Below are 23,133 nucleotides of genomic sequence, written 5' to 3' on the forward strand. Positions count from 1 at the left end.
GTGGCAAGAAATCATCTGACTCTTCCTCTGGTACCCCCAGCGGACCGAATTATCTTATCAGCGTGGAAAATAACTTTGTCGGAGAGCGGTTTGTCTTCACGATATGACAATAAGTCGTGCGTGATTCGACTCGAAAATATTTATTTACGCACTTTTCCACCCAATTTCTCGAATGTAATAGCAATTTGCGATTTCTCTAAAAATATGGGTCGTTATCCGACCGCGCATATGTATTAAAGAGGCAATCGGCCTGTTTTAACTGGATCGAACGACGATCAATCTAATTTTGAACGATTATATTTACAATAAATTGACGGCTTGCATCTCGATTCGCCAGTTATTTTAGTTTTATTCGCATTCTCAAAGAAGCGATATATCGGAATAATAGACAACTTTGCACAAGCGGTAGATGCGTTTTGCGATATTATTATTCTACATATTTAAGCAGTGATTCTCAAACTCTTTCGAGAAATCCAAAAGATTTCATGGTTTTCTTAGTATTTTATACATATATACGTATTTATTCATAGAATGTGAGAGCGAGAGAACGAAAGAGAGAATGATTGAAGAAGTAATTTGCAAATAAAAAAAAATGTCTGGGAAAAATATATAAAAACTGATTATTTTAAATTTACTGCAGTAACTGCTTCAACGATGATTTTAAATGACTAGCTACTAATTACATAGATAATTTTATTTTGTAATGATTAAAAAAAGAATTTTTTCTAGATAAGAAAATATAGCCAGAAACTAATTAGGTTAAACGAATCAGCGAATATAGATAGTTTACGTCTAATCACAACTTAAAATCTTTTACATAGTTATTTTTTTTAGGATTTTTTTTATATAAAATAGTGATTATGTGTATATACATATATCTAATCCTTTTTAATTTTTTTCTTAAAAGTACTATACTCGGCTAAGAAGTGTCGTCGCAAAATGTTTTGCCGCACTTCTTGCTACGAGTCGATCGTATTTGCGATATCTTACCTCGATCACTCGCAATTTCCGGACGTTCCTCAAGGGAGATGTTTCTCATCCTGTTCAGGAATCCTGCTTCCTTCTCTCTCAACGATCATGGCAGAAGACTGATATAGTTATTAAGTTTTCCACCTTATAAAACATATTAGCTTACTTTCCAAGCATCATCTTAACTCTGAGAATCTCTCATGGACGATTGATGTTATCGCTGCACATTTTGGAAAACTATATATTATTAATGTCATTGTAAAATATCGAATCATATTCAAATTGTATGGAAAATATCTGGAATGTGAAATATACATATTCTTAATAATAAATACAAATATTTATCAATATTTTAATGTTGATCGTTATAATCAATATATAATTAAAATATAGTTAAATGTTAATTCTATATATAAATATTAAAATCATTAGATATCTTACAAATATCTTACAAGACATTTATATTTTATTCGGTAATGCTGAATATTAACATGAAATATATTAAATATTTTACGAAGTATTCATTTCTCGATAATCTTATCTTATCTATTTTGATGCGTAAAACGATGAAAAGAAGATCGATCGTTTATAGATTTCTAAAAAGTTTTGTTTATATGCGATTGCTTACGTTTTTATAATTAATTGCTGCGATATCGTTGCAGGATATCTTGTAGACATTTTTCGATATTTGAAAATTCAAATTGTAGAGATAAAAATAAGTATACTATATACATATACATCATACATGATTAGATATTACATATCATGCAAAGTTGCAAATCGAATTCGCTTCACGCGTTGTCTAACTGCGATGAAAATTGTCAGTGTTTAGCCGCGACCAACAAAAAATACACAAACATCTTGTTAAATGAGGGTAGTCTTGTCCATGATAAGAGTCAGAGCTGAATGGAGGGGAGAAAAGAAGCCGGAATTAACTGGTTATACGAATGTGAACTCGAGACCCCACCGAGGTGACGGCAGAGAGTAAAAGGAAAGAAACATGCGATGAGATAAAACACTCACATGATTCGAGGGGGACAGAGAGAGTCTCATTATTTGTATCGGAAGGGCCGATATCACACTCGTCAGATATTTCAATTCAAAATTGTCAAATGTTTATTTTATCGCTAAATAGATGCTACTCGCTATTCCATTCGTGATCTTATTATTTTACTAAGTGCAACTTGAATTAATAAGTATTTTCAACTTCAATGTAATAAATACTAATTTTCATAATGTCAAACGCGATTTTAAACCTATAGAGTGTATTACAAAAATTAGAAATATCCGGCAAGAACGGTAGTAAAAAATATTACGCGTGTACGTACAGAATAAATAATGTATATAATTTTTCTTCGTTAATTCTAATTTATATAATAAATGCATAATTTCGAATTTTCTTAAAAATACACACACACACACATAAATTCATCACGCAAATACTATGTTCTTTGTCAGCGAAATGGAATTATAATTACATCGTTTACTTGATAATCTTTTGCTGTTATTAGAATAAATATTTAAAATGTTTCCTCCCCCCCCTCTCTCTCATTAATATCTCAATGCGTTATCTTAACATGTTATACATTCATGATGCAGCATGTTACACATGTTCACACAATCAATGCGTCGTATGACTACACTACAGCAGCATGAATTTATCTTCTTAAATTTTTGACAATAAAATGCATATAATCCTTCTTTTATACAACATGCACAAATTAGAAGACATTATGCTGAATCAGAGAGAGATTGAGAGACTTTATTTATTTTTTATCTTTACCTTTTTCATATTTATCTTTTTTAACACTATATATAAAATATATATAAAATGCGTCTGAAATTGTGATACAACTGAGAAAGAAATGATTAATTTCTTGCGCAAGAATAAGATAAAAGATGAAGATGTAGAAAACATTTTTTTCAGCTTTGTTTCCAAAAAATTTAACTTTGAAGATTGGGAAGCTAACATAATAATATAGTTATGCATTTTTATGTTTGAATGACTAATAATCAGCCGAATAAAAAACTGTTTAGGAAAAACTGATTACAAATTAGAAACTGGTCAGTAGATATTGGAACTTGTTTTTGAATTTACTCACAACTTGTCAGTAATTTACAGTAACTGTTTCATGACTGAGTAAAAAATTCTGTTTAGATAAAATCTTACTTAGGTAGCTGGCTACTATAATTAGTATGTAGATAATTTTATTTTTCAATAATTTAATAGTTGATTGTTGTTAAAATAGAATTTTCTAAACCAAAAATTAAAAAAATAATTACGCGCAACAAATCAGTAAATAATTGATGCCTAATTATGACTCAAGACTCAAAATATTTTGATTATTATTTTCTAGTCAAGAATTTAGAATTTCAGCGTCAAGACTAATATTGATTGGTTATAAACTGATTGATAAATTTGTGAGAAAAATCTATTTATTAATATGCTAATAAAGATTGTCCATAATGGCGTTAACATCCAGTCTTTTAATATCTTAGAAAAATCTAAGTTAATAGAAAAATATATTGCAAAGAGAACGATAAATCAGTTGACGGGCAATAATGTGTCTGTTACACTTGAAAATTTGTTTCTGAAAATGAAATTTCAGCTTGAAAATGAGCAACTTGCAGATCCGCGTGGATTGACTGTCGATCTGTAGAGGATTAACAATCGATAGCAAATGATGTTGTTAGATCAAGTATTGTGTTTTTTATTAGTCCCCGATCCAACCAATCAGTGTGCGCATTAGTTTAGGTATATTAATTATACCGTGATTATCGAGCGATATCGCCCAACGTGAATCAGTAGCCAATCTGCATGGATCTACACCCTTGCTTCATTCCCTATCTCTCTTGCGAACGTACAGCATAAAACACTTAAATTTTCAAAGGTATAAAAAAATATTACATTATAGCTCGCGAACTACATTATTTATCTCTATCTTTTAACAAAATATATTACGATTAATTTAGACGAATTTTTGAGGATATTAAAGGACGCGTATTATTGTATAAGCTAATTTCATTTGCAGCAATATTTATCAGGATATTAATAAATTTTTAAGAGATAAAAGTTTCAAGGACAAGTTTTTCTTACAGAATTTGTCAATAAATATCAGGTGGATCTTGGCACTGAGAAATGCTTGTAAATTCAAAGCAATAAACATATATAAGTATAAAAAGGAGTTTAATTGATTACTATAGATTAGACAGAGTTTCACTGATCTTATCGAAAGAATATTAAGACACATATGCAAACATTACGAAATTTTCTATATTGTGTTTTTTTACCTAACTTACGAAATTACAAGTCGATATATAAATTATAATATGCGCAAATTTTGAAACAGCTTGTATATCCGAAATTGTCTCTTATAATTCGTCACGTCAATAATGTTTAGATACAAAGCACGCGATGTGGTAACGTATATGCATGCATTATTTGACCTTCTCGTATATGATAACCTGTACTTCAGCATTTGATAGCAATTAGCATTCATATAATTAACTACTATCGAGTCTACGCGTGCCTAATACGAGTTGAAAGTTTCCTGTTGTACGAAATATGAAATACAAGAATTATCATTCATCAGGAATATCAAGAGTTTCACAAATAAATTATCCTTTTTACATAAAAAATATCATCACAGGGTGATATTATGACTGAAATATTAATTTGAAGAAGTCTTATATTCATTGGAATATTCTGCGAGAAAAATATATTCATTAATATGCTGGTAAATTTTATCAATAATTAGATTACAGTGCAGTAATACGTGTCTTTTAATATTCTCGAAAAATTATCTGAGTTAATAAATATATTTTTGCGAAGAGGTAATGGAAGATGCTAATGCAATTCACTAGTAGTCGATATATTATCTATTGTCAGTAACTTTCCTCCTATAATTAGATTAATAACATATACCTCTATGCAAATTATATTTTCCTTTATCAGATGATTTTTCAAACATATTAAGACATATATGCTGCATTACCTCGGAGACATACAAAATTTAATTATTTTACATTACAATCCAATAAAAGAGCTTCTGACGATTTCTCGAACTCGATTATAAATTTAACAAAATAAAATTTTTAAAACATAAATTATATAAATTATTTTGCAAATAAGTTATTCTCATATTATTTGTATTATTGATAATATGTCAATTAAATCACATTTGTACAACGTGTTTCTTTATTGTGCAATAAATAAAAATGATATTATATAAATCTTTCAATTATTATAAGTAGTATTTATCTATGTTATTTCAATTATATAACAGATTTATTTGATCTTTTAGTTGTTTAAGTGCCACTTAACGTCACGTAACTTGTTGAAATATCGTACGAATGAAAAATGAAATATGGCGAAAGGAGTAAGTAATGGGCTACTATGGAAAATTTACTTTTATACCTTTCGGCTTGAGCACATGCACCCCACATTTCATTGTTTTTCCGGTCTGTTTTCTCGCGGCGAATCGATGGCATTTTCATTCGTCGAAAAAATTATCCCGATAAAAAAAAACGAATCTTTCGTTATATCAGGCGTGATGTCTTTCTAAATGGATATACATCAAACTAATATATCAAATGTATATAGTGGTTGCTCAGATGGGGGGAGGACTTTATGTTTGCAAAATCTTATAAATTACTATTCATATTCTTCTGTATATGTTAAAACTGAAAATACGAAAACTGTTTACTACAACAATGTGAAATCTCTGAAGAAAAGTTTTAATTTATTCCCATATTCTTAATTCAATCAAATCGCCTAGTAAACAAAATTGAAAAACAAAGCAGCCAAATTATCTCGTGTTCTGTTCACATCATATTTATGTAGCACGAAGCTGAAGTATCTTGATTTATATTTTCTATTACAAATTAAGAAAATTAGTAATTAATTGCTAAATGAGGATAAATATTATAAAAAAATAACAAATCAGCACACAAAAAATTATTTTAAAATATTATCGATGAATTTCTAGCCAACATTACAAACTGCGAGAATATGCGACGTTTATTACGAATATCAATAATACTAATTCTTCTTATATGTATACAGAGTTTTTAACAAGAATAAATGAAAATTGTACAATTTTATTTCAAAGTATATTATATAGATGTTATAAATTTCTCCCTCTTTATCCTTTAAAAAAAAATTATCTCTCTCGTTGCTGAGATATAGGCGAGAAAAGAAAAAATAACAGTCCCGTTAGAAAGAGAATTTAAGGAGAAAAAAGGTAACTTCATTAACGGGGGAAGGCTGTATAACAGAAGATTAAAATAAAGTACGCGCGCGGAGAGAGAACGGTAGAAAAAGCAAAATCTCCGACAAAGTGTCCTCGCGAGATTGAAGCACAATGCAACTCTGTGTGAATTAAGCAAACTGGCGTATATGGTTGGAACAGCTGGCGAACCGTACACAATTATACGTGACTGCAACATTTGAACGCGGATTAAACGTTTCCCTTGTAATTCAGATTTCAGAGAATCCAAGAGTTTAATCGTTCTTCGATGAATTATCGATATTTCTCGTACCTTTCCGTCGTTGATTTTCAACTTGAACACAATTAATAATATAATAGTAAATCCAAGATATATTAATTTCATTAATTTTCACTATAAATTAAACTTTGTCTTACTATTATCTGAGGATCAAAAGCGTTAAATATTATTTTAAAAAATATATAAATAAAATGTACTATTGGCTCTGATTTTTCGTTCATGTTTGTGTCTTTTATAGATATTTTTTAAACTCTTTCAGCTATAGGAGTTAGAGTTCAATAATTTGTTATGTCGCTTTTGGTACCTTTTGTCTTAAAATTTATCATAATATTTGTTAAAATATCTTCATTACTGTAAAATAAATTGTATCTATTTTTTGATTGCGAATAGACGACTTAACATTCAATATATTTGCGAGATGCACTAAAATTGAACGTCATTTTACAATTTTATGACTTAGTTTTACGTGTGTGTTTAAAATTTTTGCCTCGGTTGCGGTTGCATCAAGATACATCGGATTGCGTCTCGTAATTATCATCTTTCAAGCGTTATCGTCGACGTTTTTTGCGTTTTGTTGTAGATTGCGCTAATAAAACTTCATCCATCGTAGGCGTACAAAAAAGTTTTAAACACAGAAAGATATTAAGATTTATAATGATCACAATATATTTGTCAACAAACTTTAGATATTTTGTTTATACGAGAAAATGTTTCGTTTTCAATAAAAAAATTGTTTCAAAAAAAATTTTCATTCTTTGCAGTCATTATTTTTTATATCAAATGTTCATATGTTTTTTTGTGTGGATTCGAGTTTTGTTACATTACAATATTTTTTGTCTGTAGAAGAATTTAAAGGAAAATTGAAAACAAGCGCGTGACTATATTGAATATCTTCTAATTTTTCATAGACTCTTTTAAAACACACGATTATCAGGATTTATGAAGAAAATAACAAAAATTGCGAAAAATATAACGTCCAATTAAATTTTAGAGAAAAAATTATTCTAAATATCAATTAATCACATAGAAATATTATAGCATTCGCCAAGTACCTATTATGGACCTATTACGTCCTTTATTCTCATTCAATTCCATTCAATTCAATTTCCTATGGAGTTCGAGCGTATATCTCCAGTTCCGAATATTGTTATCTGTAATGAGAGCTGCTCGATAGGTCGATTCGACAGGTTCCAATAAGTTCTGTTAATGTCACACGATGCTACAACTTCTCTACTAAGTCGTAATACGAATTATATATATATATATCGTATTGTACCTGTTATTTGTCTGATATTTGGAATAAATGGGTACATTAATCATTTATTGATTAATTTCTGAAAGTCAGACAATCCTGAATGGCGACAAAATTCTTTACAGATAAAACGTTAAATAAAATTGTTTAAAATAATAAAATATAGGAGAGAAAGAATGAATATGCATATCTTCTAATTTTTTTTCTCAGTCTTATACTCTAATCGCGTACCAAAAAATATACATTTCTGTATGAAAATTATCTCGAGATAAATGAAAGAATAATATAGTGGACTGACAATGAGATGTGGACGGAATACTAAAAATTCTTTAAACCTTGCAAGTGGATTTCTCACATGTGTTCGACTAATACATAATTGAAATTGAACTTTGGCAATGGCGGCATTTGGTGCTACCGAATATCTAAATTACGTTTTCGCTTTGACTGTTTGCGTCATTCGCACAAAGCACACACACCATCCTTCCGTATATTATTATGGGAGCTTTCCAACAAGGACACAGTGCGACACAGAGTATCATTCTAGCTTTGTTGTTCACTGGTATTGAAAGAAGATAGAACGATACTCTGTGTCACACTGAGTCCTTGTTGGAAAGCTCCCCTATACGAATTCCGCCACGTTGTCACGCGGTTTGGAGAACGAAATTACGCCCAGGAGGTTACAAGTTTGTTTTACGAGTAAATGTTTTAATGAACAAGAAGCTAGAATTTCGTACAAATTTAAGTTTCATATAAGTTTCCTCTATATAGTAAACAGCAATCATAAAAATTATATTTAAATCAATATATTTAGCAAGAACAAAGTCTCGCGTACATCGAGGAAAATATTTCAACCTTTATCCGATTAAATAGTTTGCGTTATTTCTCCGTCTTAAATCTTTATATATTTCTTTTTGTCGAATAAAGCGATAAAATATTAAATTTTATATGAAAATTTTACGTGGAATATGTCTTATGTCAGCACTTGACGCAATAATTAACTAGATAAAGTTAATTTATCAACAACATTTTGTTAACCGAGAAGCGATAAAAGTTTTATAATGAAAACTGAGGAAATTTTGATTGTGTCAACAAAGTCTTTCTCTTTTAAGCAAGATCTCGATTTATTAAGACTATTGTGCAGTCAGCAAATACTCTTCCGGGTATTTGATGATGATTGATCGGTGTGTGCGTGTGTGGGAAGAGAAAGATAAAGCTTGAGGTCTCTTCTCTCGCATCTCAAAAACGAGAAACTCTGTGAACTCTCTATATGTTCTTCAACATCACAAAGAGCTCTGTCGGTCGACGCGTGTCTCCTCGCTTTATTCGAGTCGACGTCTTTGAGAAAGAAATAGTGACGAGAAACGAAAAGGAAAAGAAGAGAGAGAGTTGCTTCCAAACGCGCGCGCAATCATGCTATTGGAAAAAAAAAAAACAAAGACACAAAGTTCTCTTTTCTCGCTCTTTATCTCTTCTCGCAATTTTCCTTGAACGACTATTACGTACGTTTGTCGGGACAGATGAAATTGTCGTATACTTCTCGCGACTTTTGCTGTCTATAAGTGAGACTCAAACATCTGCGTTTCGCGTTCTATCCTTCGCATAGGCGGATATATATTTTATCGTATGTACATGACAATGTGTGTACTGAACGTCGTATATGCTTTAATATCCACTACATTTTCTACAAATACTTTCAAGATCTTGTTTTAAAAGATTACAAAAAAATGACATAGAAATAGATACAAAAAATCTTTACCAAAAACTACACCATAAATTTTTACAAATCATCAGATTGTTTAATTTTTTTTATCTAAAAATAAAACTTTATTATCTATTAACACTCTCTTGAAAAGTAAATTGTAATCCTTTAAATTATCTTCGTTAAAAATAAAAAAGATGCGCGCGATAAATAAGAATTTTGACATTTATGCTAAAAAATAAAAATCGTCTTCAAATAGAAGATCGAATTATGATTAATGTTCGATAATTTTAAGACACCCTGTACAGAATTAATTTCTCCCGCTCATTTTATTTGCAACGACTCGACAGAAGCACACGTTGACATTCAATTGTGAAAGACAACGTAGAAGAAGCGGGAAAAGGCGGGAGAGAGAAGATGAGGTTGTTTGCTCGTCGGAGATGCAAATTTGAAATTTGGAGCCACATCGTTAAAAGTGTGTATGCGACGCGTAAAAAGAAATATAAATATATTTCAGAGTCGGAGAAACTTTTTTTTTTCGAAAGCAAATTATGCGCGTTGAGGGTTCCAAGTGGTGCTTGTATCTTTAAAAGTGTTTTACTTTAGAAATTGTTCCGTGCCTTTGCCATTTACGAAACCGCGGCCTAATATTTCGCGTAAATGTGTCATTCACAAACTGATTGTAATACAGAATTTTTAAATAGGTAAAAGATTGCATTTTTTACGGAATATTTTGCAGGCACTGAATATTTTTCCTTGAAAATAATATTATTTATTATGCATATTTGTGTATGCATGAATGAACGTGTGTGCACCTTTCAGAAAAGAATGCTCAACATATTTAAAATAAAATAAAAAATTTTTGCATATTATCTTGTTTGATTCATACTACAAATAAATAATCTTATAAAAAAATGCAGTGTGTGTAAAAGAAATTTGTAATAAACATATTACGCTGCATTCTTTTATAATTTTTTTTATTGTTCACTAATTAGTTGACATTAATACTATAATATAGTAATAAATCTCAAGTATAGTTCTCTCATAATATTCATTCACACATTTCCTTTTCACACATTTTCGACGAGTATGACTTTTCCGATAAGTATGATGGTTAATTTGTTACATGACTGGTTCGAATGAATTTCTTTCTGCAAGTTTAGTAGCAATTGCGATTTTCTCATTAAAACTTGAGAACTGAAAAATATTTGCAAAAAGCCAAAGCAGAATTGTGTAAAAGAATCGACCTGACATTCATACAGAAAAAGTTGAGACGAAAAGTCAGAAGATATTTACATATATTACACAAAAAAAAATTTTACGATGCTTTATTCAAATATATGCAATATTCTCGTATAAATATATGAATATATAGATGTCTATCGTATCTCGATTGCATAATGCAGTTTCTTGTTGCCACTTCAGATGCAGTGTTAAATCGAGCGAATACAAAAACCTCACAATAGTTTCTGTCTGTATTTGTGCATTGATAGACAAAAAATGAGAATGGAAATGGGAGTAATGCATTCTGAATAAGCTCTGGTTAAGCTCACCGTACTCAACTTTGCTGTGCTTATACGGATTACACGGATAAAGTTAGATGCCACTGACATTACTTGATCGAAATTTTCTCTCTCTCTCTCTCTCTCTCTCTCTCTCTCTCGTGCAGTAAAAACTATCGCTATCGATGTATTTTGTTCCCGAAACGTGGCAATTCCTGCGATTATATAATGTGAGCCAAGATTAAGATTACAACGTCACGAATCAGTAAGAAATTGAATTGCAGATTGTGCATCGATTGAGATAATACAATATTCGAAGATCAAAGAGCTAATTTTCAAGGTAAATCACATCTTTGAGGAGATCTGTTGTCTTATATTCGATATTTTCTGAAAATATAGATTTGATATTAGAGTTTTGAACGCTTTGAAAATAAAACCTTGATATTGAGATACAAAAAATATTTCAATATGCCGAAGAAAGTAATTTCTCGCCACGAAATGTTCACCTGATTCAGTGTCTGAGCTATCCACATATATGTAGAATGCACCAGACTATGTCTCTATTATATATTTTTTATATCCGCGAATAACTTGCCAACTTATCCTACAATTAAAAGTCTCTTGTGTGGAGAGTCAATTTTTAACACAAAACACTTAATTTCATTTTCTTCACAATAAACTGCATCGAAATAGATTCCCTAGAAAAAAATCCTGCAGGCGCTCGCGCGTCTCCCTGAGAAAAATCCTATCCGTTTCCATTCTAGAAATCCCGGTATTCTACATAAAGAAGACTATTCTTTCTACCTTTCTTATCGAGAATCGTCATAGTTTATTAAGTGTCTTTACTACAAGTACTGTGTCGTGCGATGGTCTGCGTGATGCATGGGTTGTCCTGGATAGAACTCAGTCGGACGACTGAACTGTGTGGTAAATTGGTACTCACGCCATTTTCGTGGCGATTCGTATGATCGCCGCTGGTGCATACCATCGCCAGGGCCTCGTTACGATCCCTAGAGCTTTTGCAACGCAATAGCTCGCGCATACCTTTGCGAAAATTGCGCGACAGAAAGGCGTACAACAGCGGATTCAGGCAGGAATTCATATACGAGATGAGAAAGGTCGACACAGTCAGCAGAGTGCTGAAATCCGACGTATGGTCGTAGTTTGAACCCCAGTACCGCCAGACGATACGCGCCTGCTGGGGTAGGTTGCATATGGCGAACATCATCACCACGGCGATCAACATTCTGCAAAACGGCGGCGAGATTGGTCGAGATTGGTCGAAAACAAGCGCCGCTTTTTGACGAATAAGAGACACGTCGGAAGTGCTCTTGATATTATTAATTGTCGAACAGATAACAATTATAACGAAGATACCTGATTTTCGCGGCACGTATAAATTATAATAAATTATCTTTATTTTAACACCTTTTATTAAATAAACAATTAATCTAATTTTAATGATGTAGAATTGTTTCGGCTATCTTGAGAAATTACGAGTCTCATTGCAAATTATTATTAAACGAAGCGGAATATCACTACACTAATTAATATTTTTGTATTTTAATTAAAATTATGTTGTCATAATATTAATTATGACACGGGTAGTTTGTGTTTTTCCATGTGCTTTCACATATAATATATATGTAAGTTTTCTAGTTTCTCAGTATACAAATTAATAGCATTAAATGTGTAGCAATCAACCACGTTCGTAAGCAAACAAAAAGTGCTTCATTTAATTAAGTTCCATTATAATTTCATACTTGCTGAAGCGAATATATTTCTTGAATAAAATCGCTCGAAGGAACATTAGTTTCAGCAAGACGGAAATAGAAGATACCGCGTTGTAATGTGCCGGAAATATAGAATGAATGTGTTACCTTACCTGATAACGCCGCGTCTCGCTCTCAGAACATTTCTACTGGACGTGTGAACGTGATGGACTCTGCCATTTCTACTCCTAGCGACTAGACCAGGTCCTCGAAGAGTGGCGCTGCTTCTCCAGAGACCAACGGCAATTCTGGTGTACAAGCAGCACATGAGAAAAAGCGGCAGAAGATAGAGAAAGACGAGGTTCACCACGTCCAGGACATTCTTGTTGTGTTTCTTGATATTAGCTATGCAGATGATGTCGACGTCGCCGGTGTTCAATTGATTGCTGATAGTTTCGACGTAGAAAAATCTGGGCGAAGCATATACAGCTGCTAAGATCCACACTACACCTATCACCATTCTGAGACGACTCCTAGTCAGCATGGATCGACACTTAATAGGATGAACGATAGCCAGGTAACGTTCAGTGCACACCACCACAAGAATCAATATGCTGGCGGTGTAAGAGAGCGCGTGTACGAACATATAAACTTTGCAGAGGAAGTCACCCAGTTGCCAGCTGTTCATCAGATAATTGATAAGTGTTTGATAAACGCAAAATATGCCTACGCAAAAATCAGCCATCGCCAGATTCGCCAGGAAGAAATTCGTGATACTGCGCAATCGTCGCGAGAACATCACAACAAAGATCACCATTAGGTTACCTGAAACACAAAGACATCGAAGAGATTTTGTTAATTTTAATTATCATAATCAATTTTTTAGGAAACTTAAAACAGTCGTAATAATAGATTTTATTTTAAATAAAATATATTATTACGACTTTTTTGAATAAAATAAAAATTCATTCTGCACGTTACATATTGCGATAAATTACGTTACAACACACTTTTTATATACAATAACTTTGATTTTTTAATATTTTTAAAATTAAAAAAAAATTTTTTTGTAGTAAACTATTTTTTTTAAGTCAAAATCGAGCTTCAAATAGAATCGAAACTTTTTCTTCTTTCTTTTTGTCCAACTGTGTTATTTGGGATTATCTTATATGTATAAAAGATTTTGCTTATTCGAGATCTTTTTACGTCAGCGCCATTTCGGCGCTAACAATAAACAATGACTTATGATCAGAGATCCAATAAATCCATTTTACCATTTTATCGCGATAAACATGATGGAGAATATTATCGACAAATAAGTTGTCTTTTGGCAAAATGCCAAAGACGATCTTAATTTAATTTATGAGACTAACTATTGAGAAACCGACTTCCTAAATAATTCTACATTGTTCCATTTTTACGATTTGTCGGTCAGTGCATTGAAACCTCATATCTTTCTTTTTTAATACAACCTCTTAGTAGATAAACCCATTATTCCTGAATTAAATTTACATGCTAGATTTTTTTCTGCAAAACAAAAATTATACCACTGTAATACCTTGAAAGGAAATAAAAAGCTTCATACATTTATTAGAAAATAAAAATAAAATGAAAAAAGTGCAATATCGAAAATAAAAAATACAAAGAGATTTAAACTTCTTCGATTAACAGTTACATTTAAAAAATCCTAATAAATTGTATATTGTTGCCGTGATTTTTATAGTTTCTTTATTATAGTATAATTAAATAATAAGTATTACTTGATAACCTTATTTAAAAAATGAATAAAAAAGTTAAAATAAAGAGAAAATTGAAACGAGAGTTTTTAATGCAACTTTCGATTTCCATTTCATTTGCCATTTGCCATTATCTTGCTTTGACACAATCTTGGGAGCTCTCCAACAAGGAAACAGTGTGATACAGTGATCATTCACACAGTGTCCTTGTTGGAAAGCTCCCCTTGTAATTTTGTGTAAACAAGACACAATATTTTAGGTGACAAATTAAATTAACTCAAATTAGATTAAAATATAATGGAACACTCTTTAAGGTAATCTATTAACGTGTGGTTTTGGTTTCAGCACTTGAATAACTCTTTGCTAATGGATCATTATAAGTGACCATTACATAAAAAAAACGCACGATACTATGTACTAATATATCATTAAGCGAAAAATTTCTCCACGTATGATCTTATATAAAGATTAATTAATCAATTTAATGGATAAGATTTATCGGTTCTTTATTTCATGCGATGTGAGATATGCATATCGAATGTATAAAACGTATTAAAAAAAAAAAAAAAGAAAAAAGATTATATAGCTTTAACAAGCTTTAAATATCTCGGTAATATCTCTATTTAAATTTGCTAAAATATTGCTATAAAAAATAATATTAGAATCTAGAATTAATTAAAAATTAAATTTATTTTAAATTTATTTTTTGTTATTATTTATATTAATCTTCTATGCACAAAATTTATCAAATAAAATTGGAAACAAGATTATATGTATAAGTTTAAAATGTTTTATTATTTTAATCACATTGCATTAATTTTAATTTAATATTTTTGTCATATGCAATATAAAAATAAATGTAAAGATTTTTAATTCACTTTCTAAGAAACACGGATTAAACGGGTTTTAAAACCTATTTAAAACAAAGCTTAATAGTGTGAAAGCAATAAACAAATCTTTTGCATAAATGGTACGTTAAATCTACTACTTGCACGTGAGAGATGCGGCGATTATTTTATATATATAATATATTTATCTTTGGTTGTTTCATGAAATATAATTTGTGTACACATTATTATATTTCTTTATAAATATAAAAAAATATTTTCCATCTCCATTTCTTGAATATTGAGGAATAAGAATAGCAATCTGTCATTTAAATTCGAGGAAACTAAATAGCGGTCTTATGGATATAGAGAGACGAAGGAACAGAGTTGATCCGAGTGAAAAGTTTTGGTGGTCTACAAGTTGAGAAATTATATATACCAGATGCAACGAAAGGAACTTTACAGTTCTGCAACTCTTCCCTTCGTGGACTTTATCCCTTTTTCTTTCTCTTTCCCTCTCTCGTCCATACTCGCGCTTTAATCCGTCTTCCTTTGAAGATTCTCTCGTAAAATTTCACGAAATGAGACGATGAACTATCGGCGACAGACAGTCGGAGAATTTAAGCTGTTGGCAGCTGTCGGAGGATTCGCAGCGGGAGATTTAATGCGAGTTTCTCGACCGTAAATCGACGCACGAAATTCTCACGTCTCACATCCGCGACAATATCAATCGATTTTCCCGATAACGAGCCATTTGTATCTAAACATTTTAATTTCAAATCCATGCCAAATTTATAGTCGCTTTATTGTAGCAATTTGGATTTACGTGTCGATACCATGAAAATATAACAATCGATGTCATCTCCTAACTCGAGAACAAAAGTACATTTGACAATGTGGTGATTTTTCTTTTATATTTATGTTTTATTAATATTACTAAAAAACACTAAGATTAAGTATAAATAATTTTGTAAAAAACTATTCAAAAAAATATTCACTCAAACGTGAAAAAATGCGACAATTTAATCATTTTTACGAAAGAAAATTTTCACTTCATTCATCTATAAGAGTATTTATAAAAAGTTCGGCGTCTCAGAAAGACATTATTAATTCGTAATTAATATTCGAAATGTTAAAGATAAATTTGTTTTTACATGAATTTAACTACATAAACATTTTTATAAAAAACGTTATAAAATATTTATTCAACATCTATATATTAATAATTTTTGTATTTTACGAGTGTGAAATAAAGTCTCAAATAAAGCATGAGATATTCGTAAAATAAATAACAAAATATTTTCATTTAATTGAGCTTTGTACACCAGAGAGAACTTTCTCTTAGAATTTACCCTAAAAATCATGGTAATCGTGGGACAATATGGTATAAAAACAATTTTATGAGAATTTCTTTGATTAATACTCTTATCCCAATAAAAATAATAATATGCAATATTGCAATAAAATATAAAATATGTTTGATCAATTTTACTATGCAGTTTAGTAAAATTAATCAAACGTGTTTTATATTTTATTGCGATAGATATTATTATTTTTATTGTGATAAATATTAATCAGAGAAATTCTTATAAAATTCTTTTCGTACCATATTGTCCCACGATTACCATGATTTTCAGAGTAAATTCTAAGAGAAAATTCTCTCAGTGTATTTACAAAATTTTAATTACACACTTGATTGCAAAGATATTTAATATAGATACTCTAAAAGAATTGAAAAGTGTCAATCTGATCCAATTCGATATTCTTTTGATTTTCATCTTAAATTTAATTCGAGCATCTGGTCTTAATGTTATACAGGACAATTTCACGAATTGTCTCGTATATCGAGACATCGTTGCAAATTGAGAATTGAGCTGCTAAGGTCAGATTTCATTGATTCTTATTTCGGATATCCTCAGGCACACCTACAAGCTGGATACCATCTGGAATTTTCGACACACGAAGGTGAGGAGAAATTCCTGTTTGTACAATTAAGCATTATCGACGTATTCCAGAATCCGAAGGCGACGACTCTTGCCGAGCGTCCGCCGTAAATAATAGCCGATGATAAAAAAAAAACCTTATAAAATTAGATTTTCTGAATTATTGCACGAAGAAGAGAATGGGAACGAGAGAGAAGGAGGAGCGACCTTCCTCACCATGGGTCTGAAGAATAAAGCACGCCTCGTGGATGGTCGCAGAAGCGTGTTTGTGTCTCACCCAGCAAAACGTGTCCAGAATCATCAGTGCGTCGTCACGTCTCGAAAAATTAACGGATCAATCGATGTAGGTCGGTAAATTAATTAGGCGAGGGGCTGAGAAATTTGTTTTTCAAATAGTACGCTCCGTTTGCGAAGGAATTAGGGAAAGTAGCGCGTTCAGGAATTAATCTTTAAATATGTGCGTCCGTCCCCTAGTGCATGCACTATCCTTTGAATATATTCAAATATCATTACATATCTAACTTGAAAAAATAGGAGAGAATACAACTGACCGAAAAATTCGATTAAAAAAATCGGTTTTGATATTTAATTATATTGTCATAATATATATTCTCGAAAATTGAAAATGTATAATAAAATAAATCCTAAAATTTGATCGACGTAAAAAAATTTCAAAAATGATTATTCGACAATTAGTACAATATATCTACAACAAATCCATGTTATAAAATAAAATAATTATTAGAGAAAATATAGCCAAACATCGGTTTTGAAATTAATATATGACGCGATATACATTAGGGATGACACATATGTATAGGAGATACTAACAATAAGATTACAGACTCACTCAATAAAGGACATTTTACAGCGGCATGTTTTCCCGTAATATGTATATATACTTGTGGGCGATATTCCCGCTTTGGACAGGGTCGACTGGCCGACTATCAGAAATAAGGATCTGATTGTGAGTTGGAATCGCAAGTCGGCGTCGCAAGGGAAATTAATTAACCTCAAAGTATGCTCAAGCTACGAAGAGAAGCGCCAATTTACAGCTGATATTATGCGGGTCTGGAAGGGATTGTTTAGGTAGGTCCGTGCGTGAAATTCTAATCGCGAGTCAAGACATTCGGTTTCGCTAGTGATATAGATAATCCGATGGTAATCTCTTTTCTCGAGAGATAGAGAAAATACACGTATATAGAAAGCTGAAAAAAGTGTCTTTAAAAAAATATGATATTTACACGCATAGTTGTGGCATGAAAAGATAAATATGAGATCGTATTATAGATACAAAATTATTCGAGCTTGTGATTTAGAGTTATAATATAAATTATTTTTAATTTATCATTGAACTTGAGTGCTTTATTTTAATTTCCTCTTCTGGTTTCAGAGTATACGAAAGCAAAGTAACTTGCGTTTTTCACTTTTTAATGAGTTTTTCAATCAACGCTGCGCTTTCGGTATAACAGTGGATGGTAGATATATATTTGACTTCCAGCATGCGTTTTATTTCTTCATCATTAATTATACAGGTAACCCACAATCGAATTTAACTATCAATCAATAAACAATTTAGCAGATCTTATTGCGAGGCTCTTTGCTATCATACCCGATGCATGTTTAAATCAATTCTTAAAGTGGATTCCAAGTCAAAGTAAAGAGACTTATTCGAAACAACGTGAACTATAAGAGGCTCATAAACCACGATATCCATTTACTGTCAAACAAAGTTTCCTTTAATTTATCCACTGATAAGAGGAAACTTTAATTAAGTCAGTTATTTTGAGAAGGTAATGAGCAGCAAAGAATAATTATAGAACAATTACGATTGAATTTACAATAAAATTATATTGCAAATATTTGAATCTAATCGTAATTAGATTTACTTATCGTTTAATTAAAAAATGCAGAAAAATTCATGACAATTTAATGTATTATGTCAGCTTCGTATAAAACTCGTATGACTTGTGAATAAATCCAATTAAATCAAACCATATAAATTATATTTTAATTTTAATTTTAATTTTATTCTAATATCACATTTATTATTTTAGTATTTTGGTTTAGAAACAAGAAATTCAATTCGAGATGCGCGATTTCGCAGAAAGCATTCTCGTATTTTACGTCAAGATTCTTACGTTTCGGTGGTTCTTTCCACCACGTCAACGCATGCACGTACGCAATTTTGGTCTGTATGGAAAACCTTGAACATATATCCTTCTGTTCGATAACGCGATTTCCTGTCTCCCGCTCTTTTCACACCACAAACTACAACGCGAGAAATTTATTCACATATCTCTCCGCGAACACACACTATAGCTGCCATTACGATCCGTAAGAACGTCGCACTTTAAAAAGAATCTCGTAATGCAAAAAGTGAATCTTTTTAACAGAAAATTTTAAATTAAATCAATAAAAAATAGTACAGCTTTTTATTTTTTTTTCTCATATTGATAATTATAAAATACTTGTATTTTATTTCTTATTATTCTAAAAATCTTATGGATAAACTGACACTTTTATGTAAGAAAGTATAAAATCACTTTCGATGTTAATCTTTCTCAACTTATGGGCTGTAAGGTATTGACAAACGCTAGTATTTTAATCCTACTTTCTATCTTGCTTATTGTATTCGTTATAAAATTTCGGTAGAAGACGAACAAATATACTGCTGCCATTTATTCTCAAGATCATAATATAACTAGAAAGATAACGCTCTTGTATACTAAGAATCATTTTCAATGCGTTGTGAATTGCAATGAGAATTATGCAAACACACATCGGAGCACAAATGCACGAATCTAAATCGCATTTGCATAAAACAGAATTGAATAAAACTATATTATTATTAATGTTGCATAGAAGTCTTGTGTCTGAATGTATATTATTGCAATCTTAATTGTATATAAAAACATAAAATCATTAAAGCGAAGTCGCCAGTGATGAATAAAATTATAAATGTTTATGACTGGCCAGTCAGGTCGAATTAGTAATAAACATTTATAATTTAATTATATATGTTTCACCCTGAATGTGCTCTGATTATTACACAAGAGTTTCGCATTACGTTTAACATTTGTAATATCAGAGTTTCGCGAATTATATTATTATTATCATATTATTGTTATTATATAACTGTTATTAAATAATAATTAATGTTAACAAAGATATTTTAAACTTAACAATCTCACATTTATATCACCGAGTCTTTTATCTTAAAAAGGAATGTCAAAGAAAAATATCATTTGTTACAATAAGCTTTAATTTTAATATTAAAAATTTGTAGTAAATAATCGCTAAATTACGAGTTTACTTTTCAAGTAAAATCAACATATAAAATTGAATAAAAAATAGATATTATTGCTTGCACTTCTAAAATATATTTTTCTCATTTCTAATCGCTTGTTAAAAACTATTGGGGCTTTTATGTTAAAGAAAATTCAATATTGAATTAAGCAAGAAAATTTGTGGATATAAAAGATGTAATTCAAAATACTCGGTTATCTGAGCACCTCAACAATCGATTCAATAATTACAATAATTTATGGAAAAAGTTAATCGAGTTTGTTATGATTTTATCGCGTATTGTATTGTATACATAATTGCATATTTACACAAATTCCTGTACATGTTTTCTATATCAATAATTTTCTGGTCGATTCAAATAATAGGAATATATACTTCCATCGTTTACACGTCGCGTACATATGTACATACATATGGTACTCCGCTGCTTAATGGATTCGAGGCTAGTTGTCTGCGTAATTTCAGTGAGATAACTACGGATGTCCGAATAAATCTCTCTGACGAGGGAGAGGAAACATGTATATACATATGCCTGATGTTTTCAGTGCATTTTGTCGGAAATGATGTATTTTCCGCGAGGAAACCGTAAAAACGAAATGTCGACCTCGACATTACACTATCTGAGTGCATTTTTCACGCCCCGATATCATGCATTATGTTCGTTGATTTTCAATCAAAAATCTCTACATATTTCTGTATTAAAACTTTAGACAAAAAATTTTTACAAAGTTTGATGTGTGTGAAAAACATTTTCTTCATAAGAAATATATCAAAATATTAAATAAAAATAACATTTACGGAATATTATTTATGTATAAAAATTACTCTATAAAAAAGAATATTTAATTTTTGCGAAAAGGGATTCTAGATAATTTTATTACAGATTATGTAACTTTGGCTTCTCTCATGCAAACGCGCGCGATGATGTAAAACTTGAAAAGCATCGATGCGATGATGATGCTATGAAGTGAATATCATTTATACGCACACCTACACGGTTTTTCCACCAAAAACTTCCGACGTGGAAACTTCATATTGCTGACTCTCTCAGTGGTTTCGCGTAATACAAAGCGTATATACATAGCAATGATTTATCTGTGAAGCGTAAAATGTTCTCCTCTCTCGTGTAAAAAATATTTTACAGAGTCTAAAGAGTGTAATAATGTCCGATAAAATACATGGCAGTTGTTTACCTGTTGATATATTGGCATTAATGTTGCCTGAGATTAATAGTGTTACGAAAAAAAGGAATAATACGAAATAATTCGGTAGATATTATCAAAAGAAATAATTTGCATTTTTATCTTTTCATTTTTCGTCAACGACAATATATCTCATTTGTCTCTTTCGCCAAATAAACTGCGCGATATTTTAACTTTTATATGTGTACAGAGTATACAGAGTTGTAGTCATTAAAAATTTGCATTTTAAATGATTACAACAATTAATTACTATAAAGAAGCTTTTAATATTGAACTTTTTTAATCTTATGATGTTATTAAATTCATTTATCAAGACGTATAGAACAATGTAGCAAAAATGCTTATAAGAATACAATTGTTTATAATTAACTTATAGACTGTTGATAAATCTTATTATAAAAATTCATAATCGAAATCTTTTATCATTATATATTTTCCATAATAAAATCACTAAAGCTCTATCGCTTATTTATTAAAAAAGGACAAGTATTGAGAGACAAAAGAGTGCTTATCTGTCGCGAGAAAAGAAGTCAAAAGTCGATCGCCAATTTATATAACCTTCGCCTTTTCGATCCTTCTTTAAGAATAAAACTTGTCTGTATTGTTTCCCATTTATTTCCTCCTTATTAAAAACTCACATAATTATCCGGTTCCTTTTTTCAAACTGCTAACATAATTATTATCTCTCTCTCGTTATACATTTCAATGCTTTTTCGTATAAACAGTGTGAAACAAAAGACTAAATTAAAAACCAATGTAACTACAGGTTATTCAGTCTATTAAATATTAAATGATAATACCTAATATTATCTTAAAATCGACTTGCTATATATTCTCCGTATTTTCTTTTAATCTAGCAATAAAACTTCTCTCTCTTTCTCTTTTGTTTAAACACGATATCTGCCAGTTATCTTTTCCGGGTGAGACTGTTTTCTCGCTGAATATTCTATCGGATCGATGCTACATTCGATAGAATATCGTTATAAAATCCCGGCCACAATCCCTGGAGAATACGAACGAGTCTTTTCTCTATATTCAGAACATTCCTGACAGCTCTTCGGATGTTTTGGTATTCATCTACACTACACAACTCATCGATAATGATCGCGTCTCGTTAACTCGGTTTGTTTCAGCTTGAATGCCAATAACAGGCTAATGACAATTTTTTATCTACTCTTAATTTATCGAAGTGGAACCGAAACCGTTTATTTTAAATCAATAAATAATATTTAAAATTATTTAGGAGTCTTTTACTCGCGTTTGGCTCTTATTAGTCCTTTTATTACTCTTATTACTATAATAATAAATGACAAATAATATTGTTATAAAGGCACGAATCTGCATTCTTCCAATTAATTGTTACATACAAGTCTGTTAAATTGTTAATAAAACTAAAAATGATTTCTAAATTAGTAAAGAATAATACTTAATATTTTTTATTAATCTCTATTATATATTCTTTTCAAAGTAAAAA

The 23,133-nt window shown here is 30.7% G+C and overlaps 1 protein-coding gene across 1 annotated transcript in view; it reads right to left on the bottom strand.

Moving 5' to 3' along the window:
- Positions 1-10,389: 10,389 nt before the first annotated feature.
- The window catches only part of LOC145945797 (trissin receptor-like), a 44,505-nt gene continuing 31,761 nt past the window's right edge, over positions 10,390-23,133 (bottom strand). Inside the window, exons 4-5 of the mRNA XM_083054957.1 lie at positions 12,816-13,467; positions 10,390-12,177 (exon numbers count right to left, since the gene is read on the bottom strand). Of these exons, the coding sequence (XP_082911083.1) occupies positions 11,763-12,177; positions 12,816-13,467 (1,067 nt within the window). The 3' untranslated portion in view covers positions 10,390-11,762. The remainder of the gene's footprint in view (positions 12,178-12,815; positions 13,468-23,133) is intronic.

The sequence above is a fragment of the Prenolepis imparis genome, unplaced genomic scaffold, assembly GCF_030444845.1.
Source record: "Prenolepis imparis isolate NDT839.2.m4 unplaced genomic scaffold, iyPreImpa1.0 SCAF_15, whole genome shotgun sequence".
Taxonomy (NCBI): domain Eukaryota; kingdom Metazoa; phylum Arthropoda; class Insecta; order Hymenoptera; family Formicidae; genus Prenolepis; species Prenolepis imparis.